Source organism: Glandiceps talaboti, chromosome 9 (genome assembly GCF_964340395.1).
Source record: "Glandiceps talaboti chromosome 9, keGlaTala1.1, whole genome shotgun sequence".
Taxonomy (NCBI): Eukaryota; Metazoa; Hemichordata; class Enteropneusta; family Spengelidae; genus Glandiceps; species Glandiceps talaboti.
The window spans coordinates 23,613,725-23,631,100 of NC_135557.1; the positions used below are offsets into that span (position 1 = coordinate 23,613,725).

General features: G+C 35.3%; 3 protein-coding genes across 3 annotated transcripts in view; all 3 read right to left on the bottom strand.

Annotated features, from left to right (window-relative positions):
• The window catches only part of LOC144440221 (uncharacterized), a 13,722-nt gene extending 8,899 nt beyond the window's left edge, over window positions 1-4,823 (bottom strand). The window contains exons 1-5 of the mRNA XM_078129537.1: window positions 4,702-4,823; window positions 3,257-3,508; window positions 1,539-1,862; window positions 918-1,217; window positions 217-537 (exon numbers count right to left, since the gene is read on the bottom strand). Of these exons, the coding sequence (XP_077985663.1) occupies window positions 217-537; window positions 918-1,217; window positions 1,539-1,862; window positions 3,257-3,508; window positions 4,702-4,756 (1,252 nt within the window). The 5' untranslated portion in view covers window positions 4,757-4,823. The remainder of the gene's footprint in view (window positions 1-216; window positions 538-917; window positions 1,218-1,538; window positions 1,863-3,256; window positions 3,509-4,701) is intronic.
• A 2,064-nt stretch (window positions 4,824-6,887) lies between these two features.
• On the bottom strand, window positions 6,888-12,363 carry LOC144440002 (tyrosine kinase receptor Cad96Ca-like). The gene is made up of 12 exons (XM_078129231.1): window positions 12,357-12,363; window positions 12,051-12,185; window positions 11,850-11,868; window positions 11,525-11,613; window positions 10,946-10,980; window positions 9,929-10,079; window positions 9,485-9,595; window positions 8,512-8,684; window positions 8,153-8,275; window positions 7,743-7,854; window positions 7,438-7,534; window positions 6,888-6,999 (listed from the first exon to the last, which is right to left on the bottom strand). Exons 1-12 carry the CDS (start codon window positions 12,361-12,363, stop codon window positions 6,888-6,890), a joined length of 1,164 nt encoding a protein of 387 aa, XP_077985357.1.
• Window positions 12,364-14,024: 1,661 nt separating this feature from the next.
• LOC144440004 (nephrin-like) lies at window positions 14,025-17,136 on the bottom strand. Its single transcript, XM_078129232.1, has 5 exons — window positions 16,797-17,136; window positions 15,805-16,083; window positions 15,309-15,629; window positions 14,648-14,947; window positions 14,025-14,353 (listed from the first exon to the last, which is right to left on the bottom strand). Exons 1-5 carry the CDS (start codon window positions 17,134-17,136, stop codon window positions 14,025-14,027), a joined length of 1,569 nt encoding a protein of 522 aa, XP_077985358.1.
• Window positions 17,137-17,376: the final 240 nt, after the last annotated feature.

Here is a 17,376-nt window from a genome sequence, read left to right on the forward strand (position 1 = left end):
TTCTTCTATTCTGTGTAAATGTTTTCGAACAACTCCTTGTAATAAAGTGATAGTATAAGCAGCTGGGTGATGTGTCTTCAACGAAGACATGTTAGGTGATGAAGAGTGTGATTCAATTATCCCAACATTGTCAAGTAATTCCAAGTCACTTGACGATTGTATGATAATAGCACTAAAATGCCATTACAGAAAACGGCAAATATAATATATACTTACAAAACACTACTGGATGAAGTTTATCAGACTCCACATTGTCATATTCTGTATGTGTAGCCTCACATTGGAAATGTACAGTGTTATGTTCTGCTGATAATCTGATACTGAGAACTTGTCTAGTTATTGTCCCATGGAAATCACCATCAATGTATTCTTCTTCACCGATTTTCTCCTGCTCATTGTCTGTAAGTTCACTGTCATTTTTATACCATTGAATTGATGGACGAGGATTTGATGATTCACTGGTACAGGTCAAGTCAAGAACATCTCCAGATTTAACAACAGGTTCATATCCAGTCAGATGAACTGCTTTCGGTGCAACTGGTAATAAGTATGATAAAAGTTCAAGGATTAACAACGAATTATGCATTCGCATACACTGTTTGTATTTATACACTGAGTAAATTTGCATGTATATGCCAAACATAATGTGTAATCACTACGTCAATCCGTCATAAGACAACCCAGAGACAGTTCTATTGATCTTTAAATCGAAATTATAAATAATTTTAACAAGTATTAAATTTTGCTAAAATTGTCTTCATCGTATGTTAATATACGTCATTTCAATTGTTTGAGTTTGTCATATAAATTAAATGTACAAGTTTTCCTCCTGTACATAAGGTATGTGTTTAAAATCCTATATCTAATTTTTTGAAATTTTGCTACATAGAAACGTCAAATGTCTAACCAAAACTTACAATGCACTATAAGTGGTCCTGTATTGCAAGTAAGTGGTTCAGACAACACAAGGTTTGTTGCATTACACAGATAGTCCATTTGATTATCACTTCTATTGACAATCTGTTGATATGTTAAGGACGTTTCAGTTCCACTAGATGGAGTACCTATTTCGTCTAATAGTTCATGACTTGAACCATTTATCCATCGCAGTGTAGCCAATGGATTTCCACCAACAGCCGTGCAGATGATTTCTATTTGAGTGTTTTCTTGGTAGGTAATATCATCTAATAGAGTACATGATGGGTGGTAAGGTGCATCTGTGATTCAATGTATAGGAAGAGATATTAATAAATTAAGAAAAGTTAAAACGTTAATAAATTAAACAGTAAACAACTAATCTCATATTATTTGAAGCTACTGGTTATTTATGTTATCAAAATATAATTTGTGTGTGAATTAAAACTGTAATACTAATCCACACTCAATAGCATAACCAAGTACATTTTCAACCCTAAATTTTCATGACAGAGTGATATGATTTAATTATGGGTAGAATACGTTATTCAGCACATTTATTATCTGAATTCCCATGGTCAAAAATAAGAATTTCCTTTCCTTCCCGAAAAATTAGAACTTACATTTAACATCCAACTCATCTGTGAAACAAATCTTCGTACTTGTCACATCATGGTCACCTTCACATCTAAATATTTTCCCATTATCATCTGACGTCAAATCCCATTCTACCTCATTTGTTGTGAGAGGTGGGTCATCACTTGGAGAAGGTGTGCTATACACACTGTCTGGAAGGGGATCACCAGTGATGTTATCAAACCATTCTAAGGTGGGATGTGGATTTCCATCAATTGCTCTGCACAGTATCCTGATTGTGTCACCTTCTTTCATATAGTCAGTAGACTCAACGTCAATGGAACATTCTGGCCAGGGATCGCCTGGTGCATCTATAATTGATATTTTTTTCATAGTAAGCTATGTCATTAATTACCATATACGTTAAATGACAGAATTTGTATGTATGTATGTATGTATGTATGTATGTAGAAATGCATAAGGAACTAATAAACCAGTCCGTATATATAGCTGTTAAATCCGACGTTTCGAATAAATATTCTTTTTCAAAGGAAAAATTGGCGAGACAGAGAAATGCCAGGTGACAACCCGAACATTTCTAAATATAATGGAACAAAACCGCGCGTGATATAAATAAACGGTTGTACGTGGGATAAGTTCTTAAATTCGCACGCACCTATGTATGTATGTATGTATGTATGTATGTATGTATGTATGTATGTGTGTGTGCGTGTGTGCGTGCGTGCATGCATGCATGCATGCATGCATGGATGGATGGATGGATGGGTGGGTGGTGGGTGGGTGAGTGGGTGGGTGGGTGGGTGGGTGAATGAATGGATGGACGTAAGCATAAGTTACACACTTGGCATCATTTGATACAGATGTTAATGAAAGCAAAGGGCACGCGTCTTGTAAAGCTTCTTCAGATTGTTAATATTTATGTTTGTGAAAATTGTGATAAAAATATAGGTAATTGTGCCAGTCCCTGAACTGGACAGGCGACATATTGTGTTGTAACATACTTCATCATAATCCCATTTTATAGCCGATCCCGTACCTGGTCATATGGTATGCATTCTTTTCGTATTTCAACATAACTGATGATCAATAATTTTCATGCTGATGCCCGCGTGGGCATTTTTCCTGAAAAAAGTAATGAAGGATGACCACATATGCACATGCGTAGGTTTATTTACAGCAGATGAATATAGCGTCACTGTACCGATGTCATCAATGAAGCTCGCATTGTGTTCTCTGAACTCTGTCGCATTGTGTTCTCTGAACTCTGTTGACTGTTGTGGTTATTGTACTATTATGATACATGTTGCGTTATATTTTTTTTATGATAGGCATGTGTGGTCAATGGTGTGGTGTGGTACAAAACAATATCATTGGACAATACCACACACATGTCGACTAATCGTAATCGTGCAACATCAGACGTTTGTTTCCCTTGGGCCTATGTGTCTTAACACAGACTGTTTCCCATCGACTCTGCAGACGTATGTATTGCACGAGCAGGTATGTAAATATGTGTATAACACTCTGCTAGCTGGTATGTGTTATTGGTTAAATGTCCCAGCAAATTTTTATATTTTCCCTTTATCAAAAGTTGTTTATCCATTAGTAAATGCACTTAATTAGTAACAAGTGGTTCAATGGCAGGTGTATATGTCAAATAATTTCGATATAATATATATGGATACACTTACATGTGATCGAATAATTGTAATTGATGTAATAAAGATGAATGTATTGAACTTACACAAAACGTTGAGATATCTGTTATCACTGGTTTCACTCGATGCATTGCTCATTGCTTGGCAGGAATAGTCACCAGCATAACGCCGCAATGCATTAATAATTAGAAAGTCATTTGACGTATTTTCAAAGAAGTTGCCGTCCTGGTACCAAATGTAGTACTCTACATGAGGGATTGATGTCTCGCAAGTCATTTCTACTCGGCCATTTTCAATTACAGTATCATAAAATATAATATTAGTTGAGGTAATGGTCTCTGGAACAAAATAAAATACATTGCGTTGTTCATTTGACAGGTACACATATTAAGGTGTGAAAATTAATATATATTCAATGATTTGGTGATTGATCCACTTATGAACCCCGGTATAGCAGTGATAAAACACTATGTAATCGTAACATGACATGTACATTTCTTATAACAACAGCAAACAGGCTGAAGGATTCGATTTTGCTTGTGCTCCTGTAACCTACCCTGAACGTTAAACCCGTGTAGCGAGTGACAAAAGAAATGTACGTGTACAGACTTGCCAAAGTCACCATCTTTTTTTTTCATTCTTAAATTGGATATTATACATTATTGGATATTTCAATACATTATTTATTTGTCATACACAACTGTGCTCTATTGTGTGAAATAATAAACTTAAACTTTGTGAGTGGTTTTTAGACAGTCACGTGAATGCGTAATCAATACCGATGTATGTATGTATATATATATATATATATATATATATATATATATATATATATATATATATATATATATATATATATATATATATATATATATATGGGAGGGGAGGGGGGCTATTAGTACCTTGGAAACAAATAAGTTCTGAACAGCATTTTCCTTTTAAAAAACAAAGTGAATAGCGTAAAACATATGGAGGTTATAAGGTCTAAAACATATAAAGGGACTGGTGCCAGTCTTAATTTTACCAAACGTCGATTGTTTTCAGTGTAAGACATCCACAAAATGCATATAGAAGGCTTTGACTATAATACGTTTTGTATTTACTATGAACAAAAAGTGTGTGTCATTCACTCAGTCGAATGAAAGATTAGCTTATGCACTTAGGGGGCATACATATTTGTTAAGTCATTGTGTGAAATAATGGCAAATGGCCAACACACTCAACGGTCTGAAACTTTACTCTATGTTTAGATACATTTCCAAGTCAGGAACGTATTTAGTGACAGATTATAGCCATTTCTTGGGTAACTTGGAATGACAGTAATTGAGAATTTTTTGAAACTGTAAAACAATGCATCATAACATGATAAGTGGAATGTCTGTTTGTTGAAGTAGTGCTACGTCCGTGACACATGTATAACCAGATATAATTTATCAGTCCATGACGTTTTGTATATACCTGTGTACGTTAGATTGCTTTTGAACACAATAATCAAAACAAATTTGTATGACTGTCATAAAAGTTTACTCACCGTTCAAGAAGAAGCATAACACAAGAAACAACCCTGTGAGGCGAACTGGTGCCATTTTGTCTAACAAAAAAAGAACATAAACTACTTCAACGGTGTCACATGCTCAAATAATTGTTTTTTCACAACACTGAATAAAGTGAAAGCCCGTGGTAAAGGTCACAACTGACATTAGGTTCTGTGATGCATTCCCACGCACTTAGCATATTCAGGTACAAATGTACGTGAGGGCATTATGCTGAACCTGTTGAGTGTATAGTAGTAACTCCGAGTCAACTCAAACGCCTGCCCCCACTAGAACGACCGTTATTAATTTATTTCTTCATGCTTATTTAACCGTGCTTTGTAAGTAAACAACTTTATTGTAAGTAAACAACGTCTTTTGGACACATATATTATATTTACGACGGGGTGGGTGGGGTGGTATAGTCTAGTCATGCGTTTCCTGGAAACAACTTAAATAGTTGATATGTGGTTATTATTAATAACGTTCATATATATGACGTTACAATATATAAATTGGAATCTCTAAAACACCATTACTCTGCTTTTAAATCGAAATGTCACCTAGCAACATTGAAATTAGGCTGGCGAAATTAGTATTATAAATGTAGTTACTGTCAATTTGTTTTGCAGCCTGTATGTTTTTTCGGTAGACCTAATTTAAGTGTTTCAAACAGAACAAAAATGGTCACCAAAAACATGTCTACAGTGCACAGAGGGATGGATTGATTTTCTTACAAACGAAGTAACAAATTAAATTAACAAGCAAACGACAACCAAACTCGCACTTAACTCACTCACTCACTCACTCACAACTGCACATACATTTAAAGACAGACAGACTGACCACTGGAACTAGGCCTTCGATATATACTTTTTTTGTCTCATAAATCTCCAAATGTTTTCAGTTCCTGACCCAATTCCATACTTCACATTTTCATTTATCCAGGTATTAGCAGTCTTCTCACTGCAAGGGAAGGAATTTGGAGTTCACCTGACTGATAACAAATACACACCGCCCATCATGTCACATACGAGGACACATTCGTGTTTATAACAGGTTGCTTTATTCGTGTACAGAATGAAATGCTGACGTAAGCAGATCTAACACGAAGGTAGAATTGCAATAGTAGGACTTATCAATTCATTTAACATGTAAATAAAATAAAAAGAGAAATACAGTGATAGGGTAGCCGTAATCGTGCATTTGCCAAAAATAGAAATGACGGCCAACAGGTTTAACAAGTGAGAAACATAGTACATTCATCATGTAAGTTTGTATTGAAGTATCTTTCATATTTGTAAATGTATTAGCTGTATATGGAGTTGTATAACTTTTAGATCTGACAAAAACAATATAATCACTGAAAAATCTTCCCATACCAACAGTTAGATATTTCACATGTTAGAGGTATCATTCATCCATACGTAATACAGTGACAGGTTGAAATTGTGATTGTGTTAAGGGTAAAGACTTTAGGGTACGGACCCAAAAGTTAGTGTAACATATTTTGTGTACAGGTGCACAAATGTGTTTACCCACACGTGATTCAATATTGTTCAGAATGTATGATATTAGGAGTAAATCATATTATTTATATACAAAATAAATTTAAAATATTGCTATAGTTAAAGGTAGTGTAGCTATATGTTTTTTTTCCTGTCGTGTGTATTACTCTAGTAAAACAGTATGATTACTACAACCATAATACTTATTTCAACGTCGTTTTCCTAATAAACAAGAATCAAAAATACGTGTATAAAAGTATGAATTGTCTTATAATATAAAATCCCAATACTCAAATAAACTGTTTTCTGGCAAGTACTAGTTTTATCCTTTTACTAACTTGCGGTAATTAAATATTTGCTATACAAGCTAATCTAAAATTAACCCCACAAATAAAGACGTGGGCAAAGCCATGATTGTTATAAATGTATATCCACTGGAGACTGGGAGACTAATAATTGTGATTATATTTCTAATATATATAGATACACACCATTTGTTCACATACTTTCCCTTTTTTTTATTAACTGAATCTCATTTAATACAATTAGTAATGTTATGTAACGTGGTAACGTCTTCTACGTGCAGACATAATACCTAAATTAAAAAAAAACATCTGTTGTTATATGTTATAATATCAATATAGTCTCAACAGTGGTCTTCATTAGACAATTCCTGTTTAACTCGTATCATTCAAATCTATAATTTCATTTTCAATACGATTAGTGATTTCAATAAATGACGGTCTTTCAGAAGGGTCTTCATCCCAACAATCTGCCATTAAACTGTACCTGTAATAGAAAGTAAATAATTTGTCAATCAGGTAACAAACGCAACCAATTGCCTCGGCTATGTTTGGGTGTGAAGCTCCTAATTTAGTTTTGTTTCCTATAATGCTCCACTACAGTGTACTCAATTTTCTAGCTTTAAAAAGGTTGTCCCATGCTATATGTTGGTGAAAGTTCCTTTTATTTGACCCCTATTTAGGAATTGGGGGACGAGTAAAGGCCGTGTCACCTAAACTAGCATACGATAAATACTAAGCTAAAATCAACCAATTCTTGATTTCTCTCTAATGCCGAGGATGTTTGCAGCAGAATACATTCCAAAGATAGTGAGTCAGCCTTGTATGATGCAGGATGAGTATTGAGCAGAGCTTTAGCATATCAGTCATCGAAATATCGACCGATTTAAAATATAACGATTCCAGTACATTTACATGAACCTACATTTGGACCGAACAGTGACTTGGTTTAGGCATTCTGTATCCTTGCTGTAACTCGTACAACACGTCTTTTACTGTCATTTCAGGATAGGGATCATTACCTGGGTGTAATGACAACAAAAAGTTCGTGAGATAACGTTAGAGATCTAGCGTCAGTGAGTATAAACTAAGAAAATATACAGCACATGCGAATATAAAGGAAGATATGCACATTAGAATGTACAGTAGAATGATATACACCATGGGACCACGTTATATGGTCCATAGCATAACATTACATCGAATACACCCGTACTTTTCAAAACTTACCCAAATTCAATATTTCCCAAAGTACTATACCGTAGGACCAGATATCAGTCTTTGAAGAATAGAAGCAATCTGTTATTGCTTCAAGTGCCATCCACCGTATTGGTAGACGGTTCTGAAGATAAGAAACAAAACAACAAACATTTATATGTATTGAAATTAGAAAGATGAAGATTACTGCAACAATGACAGTAACTCCAGTAGTGTTTTACTATATTCCATATACCCCTAGCTAAAATAATGTTGGTAAAAGTTTCATAGGAATGGAATATTTCTTTAAACGTTTAACAGGACGTATTAATTGCGATTTAAAGGTATATAATGATAACGAATTAACAACAAACAAACAAACAGACAGACAGACAGACAGACAGACAGACAGACAGACAGACCAAACAGACAGGGATACACACCGCAGTTATTCGTTCATATGTTGGATGGTCCATTACTGATGTACAGAAACTAAATTCTGATATCTTGCAGACTTTGTTGTATCCAACTTGTAGTGATCTGGCAGATAACATTCGTAGAACCAACTAAATTAAGATAAAATTAAAAATAATAATTACTTACATACATTCTGTATGATTTAGACCAGAAATGTAGTCACGTGAAAATACAGTAAAAACAGTGTTTGTTAAGACTAACAAGACAATATGTGATTAGTAGTCTTGGACCGTTTCACCACAACTGACTAGGATAACTCTTTCTACTAAAGTCCTTAATTGTTTTTGATAAGATTGGAGAGCAAACAATTAAAAACACCCCTCACCTCATTTTCTTCCAAGAACGCCATTCCTCGTGCAACCTGTAGAGCCATCAGTAATAGATCAACACTATTACCAAGGTTACCATCGCTATCTGTTTTATAATTATCACGAGTTTCTCTGAGGTAGCTCTTCAATGACCCGTACGGAAAATACTCAAGGACCGAAAATACTGGATCTTAAAGATGAAGAGTAGTGTATATGGAAATGGAAAGATAAACCATATGTTCGATACACACTAACATATCTGTAGGATTGAAGGACTAACAGTATGTTTCCACTATCCTAACTGACATTTCGATTTTAAAACATTTTCTCCCGTCAATCTTGTGCAGCCGCAAGTATTTCGCTGATATTCCTCCAGAACTAGAGAACCTGATTGGTCGAATACACAGTTAGACATATTTAAATCGCAACAGGGCACGTGATGATGCCTTCATTAGATATTTTCATGAGATTTTATATGAACACAAACATATTCTATTCTATTCTATTCTATTCTATTCTATTCTATTCTATTCTATTCTATTCTATTCTATTCTATTCTTTTCTATTCTATTCTATTCTATTCTATTCTATTCTATTCTATTCTATTCTATTCTATTCTATTCTAATTTATGTTATTCTTCTGATATTGTTCACATGTATGTGAGGCGTGGCTTAATACCAGATCTAAGGAGAAGTGTATGTAGATGATATATACAAGCGAATATTTAAAAAATCAAAATGTCAAGTAGGATAACGGAAATTCCCTATTAGCGTTAGTCCTTCAAGTATACAGGTAGGCTAAACAAAGATAAGCATTTAGAGAGCCTAGTACATTAGCCTTTCCATACCCTCCAAGTAACCATTCTTCACATCAACCGCCCCTCCCTCCAAAACATCATTCCATACCTTCTTGTTTCTATTTCATTCATCGAGTACTTGTAACTAATCTACTTTAAGTGTTCAACATTCTACAATAAGGTCACTACTTACTTTCATTCACACTATATCGCATCATCGTTGCTAATTGTGGATGCCTTGGTAGGTTCTTCACAAAATCAATTTCTGCTCGTAGGCAATTTTTCGCTTCGTCATTTAGGTTATCTGTTATAGTTAAAGAGGTAAGTAAAACAAATGTAAGTAATAGATGTCAGTACAATGTGTTTAATGTTAAGGCAGATCATTAACGAAATGAAATGTGTGAAAACATACCAATACTAAGGTTACATATTCCATTTTTGATATTAAATTTGATATGTTGAGTAGTTTATAGACAGCATGCTTATAAACTTGATTAATCAATCAACTCATAGAACGCCTATCGTTCACAGTTTCATTGGGTTGGCACGATCATTTTTTATATCACATGTTCTTGGGAACACTCGAATGCGGCATTATTAATCGTTAACACTATACATTTTATTTTGTACTACTTACCCTTGAGAAGTTTTGCACACACTGTTACCTGGCCTATTCCTTGCAATGGGATTTTCGCCTTTACCATTTTGGTAAATAATCCAACACTTATATTGCCAAGAATCGTCAAATCGTTGAATGACATCTCAGTGGTTGGCTCGTCTACATCAAACTGTGCATATTTGAATGAGCAATGAGAAGTTTGTTTTACTGCACATATCCATATGACTGCCATTCAGGAAAGATTACTTGAACATAGGAAATCATGCTACTTATTTACTTCAATATTACTTTGTAAAAATGAATTAAAAAGAGAAATTGGCAATAAGTACACACTACAAAATGTCTGTGATTGACAGGGTTTGGCTTGATTTTTATAATTGACCCTAAAGGTCAAGGTCAAGATCAAGGTCAAGGATCAATGTCTACAAGGATCCAATGATCTGCATCTGAGTTATGCAGTAAACATCGCTTTTTAAACTACTAACATGGCCGCCATTTGGTCAGATTTGCATATATCAAAAACAAATTGACATGCTTATACCCATATGACATCTAAGCTTTGTGTCAGGTTTGAAGGAAACCGGACACGTCATGTCTGAGGAACGATGTATTGCGGATGAACGCACATACAGACGAAGCCAATAGGGAACTTGCAAACCCGCCATGTTGACTGTTGCATCATGGGAAATGTGATAATAAATACTAATGAATTAATATTATAAACAATATTGTTACATTGTTTATAACCACAAATAATCAATTTATAGTTACCCTGACCATTGTGGGAGGTTTATTTTATCGGCAGTTCCAGGTTAGGTATTACGATAACCATAGATAATCCCATAGTCCTTTGCGTCTGAGCATGCCCAGTCTGGATTGCAAGTTCCCTATTGTAACATCCCCTTCTGGAGGGGCTGGGTGGGATTAAAAACTGCTGAGATTGAGTATTCTTTATTAAACCTTTCCTATAATATATCTAAAAAGAAATCAATCACATACAGATTAAATAAGAGTTAGTAATATTTCAATGCTTACCCCATAGTTATCTTCCCCTAGTTGCCTTTCCTCACCTGTGGAGTAGAAGAAAAAATAACACACCAATGTGTCATCTCTGTATAGTTTTGGTATAAACCAAATCAAGATTCTAGTTATGTGTTGTATTACCGTTATGTTATTGTAGGATAGACCGCCAAATTTATGCAATTACATTTGAAACGTTTAAGAAACATATTGAGTACAAAGTGACCTGCGGCGAATGGTATCAGTTCGTTTAACATCATTTACAATGCACAATGCTGTCATCGGAAAGGGGAATACCCTATGTTTGTATTGAAGGGGCACACGTGGCTGCTTTAAAATATGGCACGTAGTGAGTGACATGACACGACCCTCTGCTATCTAGGTCAATATTTAGTCAGCATTGATCTCAATCCGGTTTACAATTTACCCTTTTGGTGACATTTTGGTCATCCAGACTACTTTCATGGCTCTTAAATGTTTGACTCTAGACTGACTAAGTTTGCATTCCATGTCATAGCCTAGTGCTATCATATATTTCTTGAATCTCGACAGATTATCAAGTATTGCTTGATTCCCAATATTTGTTACACCTACTTGGATTGCATTCATCGAATCTAAGTCCTTCATAAGGCGTTGTTGATACTGGAGTAGCAAGATCATCAAGGTGGACGTCTACATATGGTCTACAAATACAAGGACAAGTTTCAATAATTGGCAAAAGAAAATATCACCACTGGATTTATAAACAAATATAAACTGAATTAACTTGAGTTAGTATATGATTGTTTTATACAAAACGAAATGTAATTAAAAATAGCAACCTTTTAATAAATGAATGAAACAAAGCAAGACACTTGCATGTGAAATAGACAAAACCAACAACTTTGATCTATAAATATGAAAAGTATACTGAATGTACCTGCTCTCGCTTTCATCTCCTGTAAAAACAAAAGATAAAAACATGAGTAAGATATAATAAATATAATCTTATGTAGGAATAGAGTAGTCAATTTTGACGCTAGCTGACTTGGATTTTATGTGTGACATTTCTTCCAACTGAAAGTCCACCCACAGTTATCCAACGCTAATATTCTTTAGATTAACTTTAAACATGTATTACCTTTGGTTGTCTTCTTGTTATCAGCTTTTCTACGATAAACGAATATAACAGCGACTACAACAATGGCTAAGATTAGAAATGTTGACAACACGGGTAGAACTATAACAATGACTGGCAATCCTCTTCCTGCTATTGCTGTAATAAAGATATAATATATTGTACATTTACAAGGTATGTAATCAGTCAGTGTGTATCATGAGTTTTATTTCTGTAGTAATTGAGGTTTTATTAAGGAGGTCATGTCACTGTTTACACGATACATCAAGAAGACGTCTAAAATTGGGGCTGTATATCAGGATGACTTGCCTATCATATCCCATCTATCGTTAAAATATTATACAGTTATTTCTTGGATATGAGGGCACCACCAGACGCCTGGTACTCCTAAGACAATGGTTTCTCGAGGCCGAAAGTCAACGAGGGAAATAGTTCACACATAAAAGCAAGAGTGGTCCTTCATTTACCATTAATTAATATAAATGGTAGTATTCTACAGTATCTATAAGCGTTGTTTCTATTCAAAATATTAAATTAACCATACATGAAATACTTACATAATGTTGAGTTCGTGACAGATTCGCCGCTTTCACTGCCAAACGTATTTAGACTGGCAACTCGAATTTCGTACTCTGTGCCTGACTCTAAATTCTTTATAGTGGTGTTACTGTAACTGGTTTCACTTGTTCTATTCCACAAACTGTTGTTATCACTCTTTCTGTATTCACAGTAAAATGACTGTGTATCACCACAGTCGTCACCAGGTGTCCATGATACAAGAAAGGAGTCTTCTGTTTTATCATTCACAGCTACATCAGTAGCAGCATCAGGACGGGCTAGGTAGTACATGTTGAGGGGAGGTGAAGATGCAATGGTTTGTTATTGAATTAAATACTTCTCTCCAAACTACAATTGGTATACCAGCGTTAGTGTCTGAACTACACATGGGTACTGTGTTTATCGAAATAAGCCAAATTGAAATTTATATAACTAGATAATTATATAACTGTCTAGTAGATTTTAAATTAAGAAAAAGATTGTGCTGAATTAAAAAAATAAATAAGTGTTATGACATTAGTTAGTTTCAATGATATTTATTTCAAGCAATCACCAACTGCACTTCAAAACTAAGTATAAATAAGCATAACGGATATAAATCGTAAGTTTTATGGTTTTCTAAAGTTAGCTTACCTTTGCCATTAAGTGTTATAGTGAAATTGACTATTCCAATATCATTGTCAGCACAGCATTTATATAAACCATGATCCGTCTTGGCAACCCTGTTGATGGTGAGAGTACTGGAGGCACGGGTACCGTCTTTCACTTCTTCTATGGAGTGAGTCTCACTTTGAGCTATGATGTCATTATAGTGGTCAAACCATGTAATTTCACTCTCGGGATTACCGTTGATCTGACAGAGTAGTTTACCACTTTCGCCCTCATTAGCTTTAACATGTGAGTTGCTGTCCTCATTCAGTAACTTTGGCTCATCTACAACACAATAGAAAAGTGAGTGTTAGAAGATTGTCATCGTTCAGTCCGCTTTCAATAAAAGTATATGATTGTAAAATATGGTGATGCTAACTTAATAGAGACTGTGAGACAAATCCGCCTCATTTGAGACTAGAAGGGCATGGGTGACAAAAATGCATCTCAGGAGCAGTTTCTCAAACACTTTTCAACTGGCGTTGTATTGAACCTTACCATATGCAATAACAGTCCCAGATTTTGTGTGTGTGTGTGTGTGTGTGTGTGTGTGTGTGTGAGTGTGTGCGTGCGTGCGTGTGTGTGTGTGTGTGTGTGTGTGTGTGTGTGTGTGTGTGTTATTCCACAGTGGCTTATACATATGTTAACCCAATACATATACCTGAGAGAACACACGCCTTTCTTTGATGGAATGTGTTGATAAGAGATCATTATCAGACATATACAAGTCTATACCATTGTAGGCCAATGTTCTGATTAAGAACTTCAAATCTACTCACAATATACGACAGTTGTGATTATATCGGAGTATGGTCCACCAATGTCTGTAACGGTTGCTTGGCACATGAATGAAGCTCCATTATGAGTTGGTTGTGCATTTATTATCAAATCCTGCTGTGTAACTGTTCCATGAAAGTTGCCATCCGAAAATGACTCCTCTCCAATTTTCTCATATTCATTATCCACGAGTTCATCACCGTTTATGTACCATATGATTGATGACGGTGGATTGCTGCTTCCAATTATACAAGTTAATGTAAGATATTCATCAGATTTTATTGGTCCATTGTATCCCTCTAGAGAGGCTTCCATTGGTGCAACTGTAAATGTGGGTAATATCGAGATAAGGGAAAGCAATGAAGCCACGAGGCAGAATCACACATTGCAAGTAACTTGTAGTTCAATGGAGTACACTAAATGAAATGAACTTTCTATGAATACATGGTGAGAACACGAATTGGGGTTTATGCTCAGACGTGAGAGAGTATGCTCTATAATAAATAATGTACTCTCGACAGTTCAGTAGATTAATTTATATAAATACACACATTTACATATCAGCTTTCATTAAATCGTCGGAAAACAAAAAACAAAAATTAAATAATTATGCTTACAATCAACCTCAAATACTCCAGTTGAACACCATAATGGATCGACTTGTACCAAATTGCTAGCATTGCATGTAAATGATAATTGGTTATCCGTACGGGTAATAAGCCAACTATAGTTTGAGTGAACGACTTCCCCGCTCGAAGGTGGATCTGTTACCATAATGACATCCCCAGAAGATCCATTCACCCATTGAAGAGTAGCCAGGGGATTGCCATCAACTGATTCACATTCAATTGTAGCGTGTTCTCCCTCTAAATAGTGTAACCCTGAACTGTGATAGCATTCTGGTACACCAGGTGCATCTACAATAGATATGGAGTGTATTTTGCAGAACATTGGGTGAACATTCTGAAAAAGGGTGTGTTTACGATGATGATGATGATGGTGATGATGATGATGATGATGGTGGTGATGGTGATGATGATGATGATGATGATGATGATGATGTTGATGATGATGATGATGATGATGATGATGATGATGATGATGATGACGACGATGACGATGTTGTTGTTGTTGTTGTTGTTGTTGTTGTTGTTGGTGGTGGTGATGGTGATGATGATGGTGAGGAGGAGGAGGATGAGAGTGGTGGTGGTGGCAGTGGAAGTTGTTATTATTAATTTCAGAGGGTGAATGAAAAGACATCAAAACAGTAGTACTTACATTTCACATCAACGTCGTCTATATAACACAACGTGATGTCAGTGGTATTTTCCTGCGTACCCTGACATGTATATGTCTGCCCATTATTAGATTTATGCAGTAACCAACTACAGATCGTATATGTTACGTGTGGATAAAGTGGGTTTGTGCTTCTAGCACAGTCATCAAGGAAACCATCATCACCATACCATTTCAAAAAAGGTGAAGGATTGCCATCAGTTGCTTCACATATTATAGTAAAGTTATCACCAGTTTGTAGGAAGTCATCAGACTGTCTGTGAGAAATGTTGTAACAAGTGGGCCATGGAGAGTCGGGAGAAACTGAAATATAAAATGTTATTAAGAAAGATTAAGTAAGTTCCCCAGTCCAGAAGAGTTCGCTAGTATAGGCTAACAGAGTAGATTATAAGTCTTGCAAGATTGAATATTTGGAAATCAGTAACTGTGTTGCAGGTAAGTTGGAAATCAGGCGTCATTCAAATACATTTGTACTTACAGAAGATATCTAGATATCCGTCGTCACTAAAATAGGTTCCAGCAATATTACTGACAGCACAAACATAATATCCCGAATCATCTCTATGCGAATGACTGATAATAAGATAAGGACTCTCAGGATCTGTCTCGTAGTGGGGGTCATATGGTGCAATCATATATCCATCTTTATACCAACGGTATTGAATTCCATACGTATCAGGTGTCCAACACGTGATGTTAATTGGGTCACCTTCCCATGCCCATTTAGGTACACCGATTCTGGCGTCACGTGGGCGGTCTGTTAAAACAGAATATTAAGGACTCAGTCGGTATAGCATACGATTTGAATTTGGGTCGAATGAGCTTGAGACATTATATCATATTTTTCTTTTCATTACATCAACTCATCGTATTTAATATCAACGACAAATCTATCGGATTGGCATTGGTCTGACTGGTATTTATGAATCATTACTAGCATTCTAGTTAGATTCCAATTTCCTCGGCTAATAATCTGATCCAACGTGACTCAACATTCGGTTTGCATCGACCGTTAAGTAAAGTACTTAATTTCCAAGTGCGCATAATCATTGAACTCAAACAAACGCCATAGAGATGTATACAAATGACTAACGAACACCCTCCTTCTCAAAGATAGCCTGAACACTTTTATTACACGGTGACATGAATATATCAGAATGGATAAAAATGAAAACGGCATGTAGATGTGACACTATCTGATTTCATGTTAAAGCGATGCATCATTTTGGGATACAACCTATTTCTTCAAGTGTATTTTTAACTAATGGAATTGAATTTGAATCATCGTCCCTTGGATATACAAACATTAATAGATGTTGCCGAGATGGTCATTTATAAAAGTTCATTTTCTCAAGATGTACGTGTTAAGAGTGAAAACATAACTCTACAGACATGCATAGAATAAATAAACATAACAATGTACTCAAAGCAACCCAATTTTTAAAGACGTTAGATTATTATTAGATTTACCGATCACGTTTAATCGAAGAGAGCCGAAGTCATAAGTAGGGGGATAAGTAATTATGTTATACAATTCACACCAGTAAGTATCAGTATCATCAGTAACAGTGTCGTTTATGCGCAGAGTCCCACTCAGAATGATTTCATGTCTGTCATAGCCCTCCTGTGGATAATGGTCTCTTAGAAATCTGCGTGTAACGGGGTCAGCATCCTGAAATCCGGGTCCCTTTTTCCAGCGAATATCATCATATTGCGGATAGTAGTTTGAAGAAGCGTTACAAATTAGGTAGGCGTCATCTCCCACTGCAACTTCCACATCTGGACCCATTTGAAGATCAGCATAACACATTCCTTTGAAAAAAAAAAAACTTATATATCGGTATTTTAGTCTTTGACCTCCAAAAACTTAAGAGTTTATTTCAGCGCAAATACATTAAACATTATTTCGTATTGCAATTTGATGCCATAAATATTGATTAATTAATTAATTAGGTTGATTGATTTATGGGTATATTGATTGATTTACACTTATATTTATATTTTAATTGATTGATTGATTGGTTGGTTGGTTGGTTGGTTGGTTGGTTGG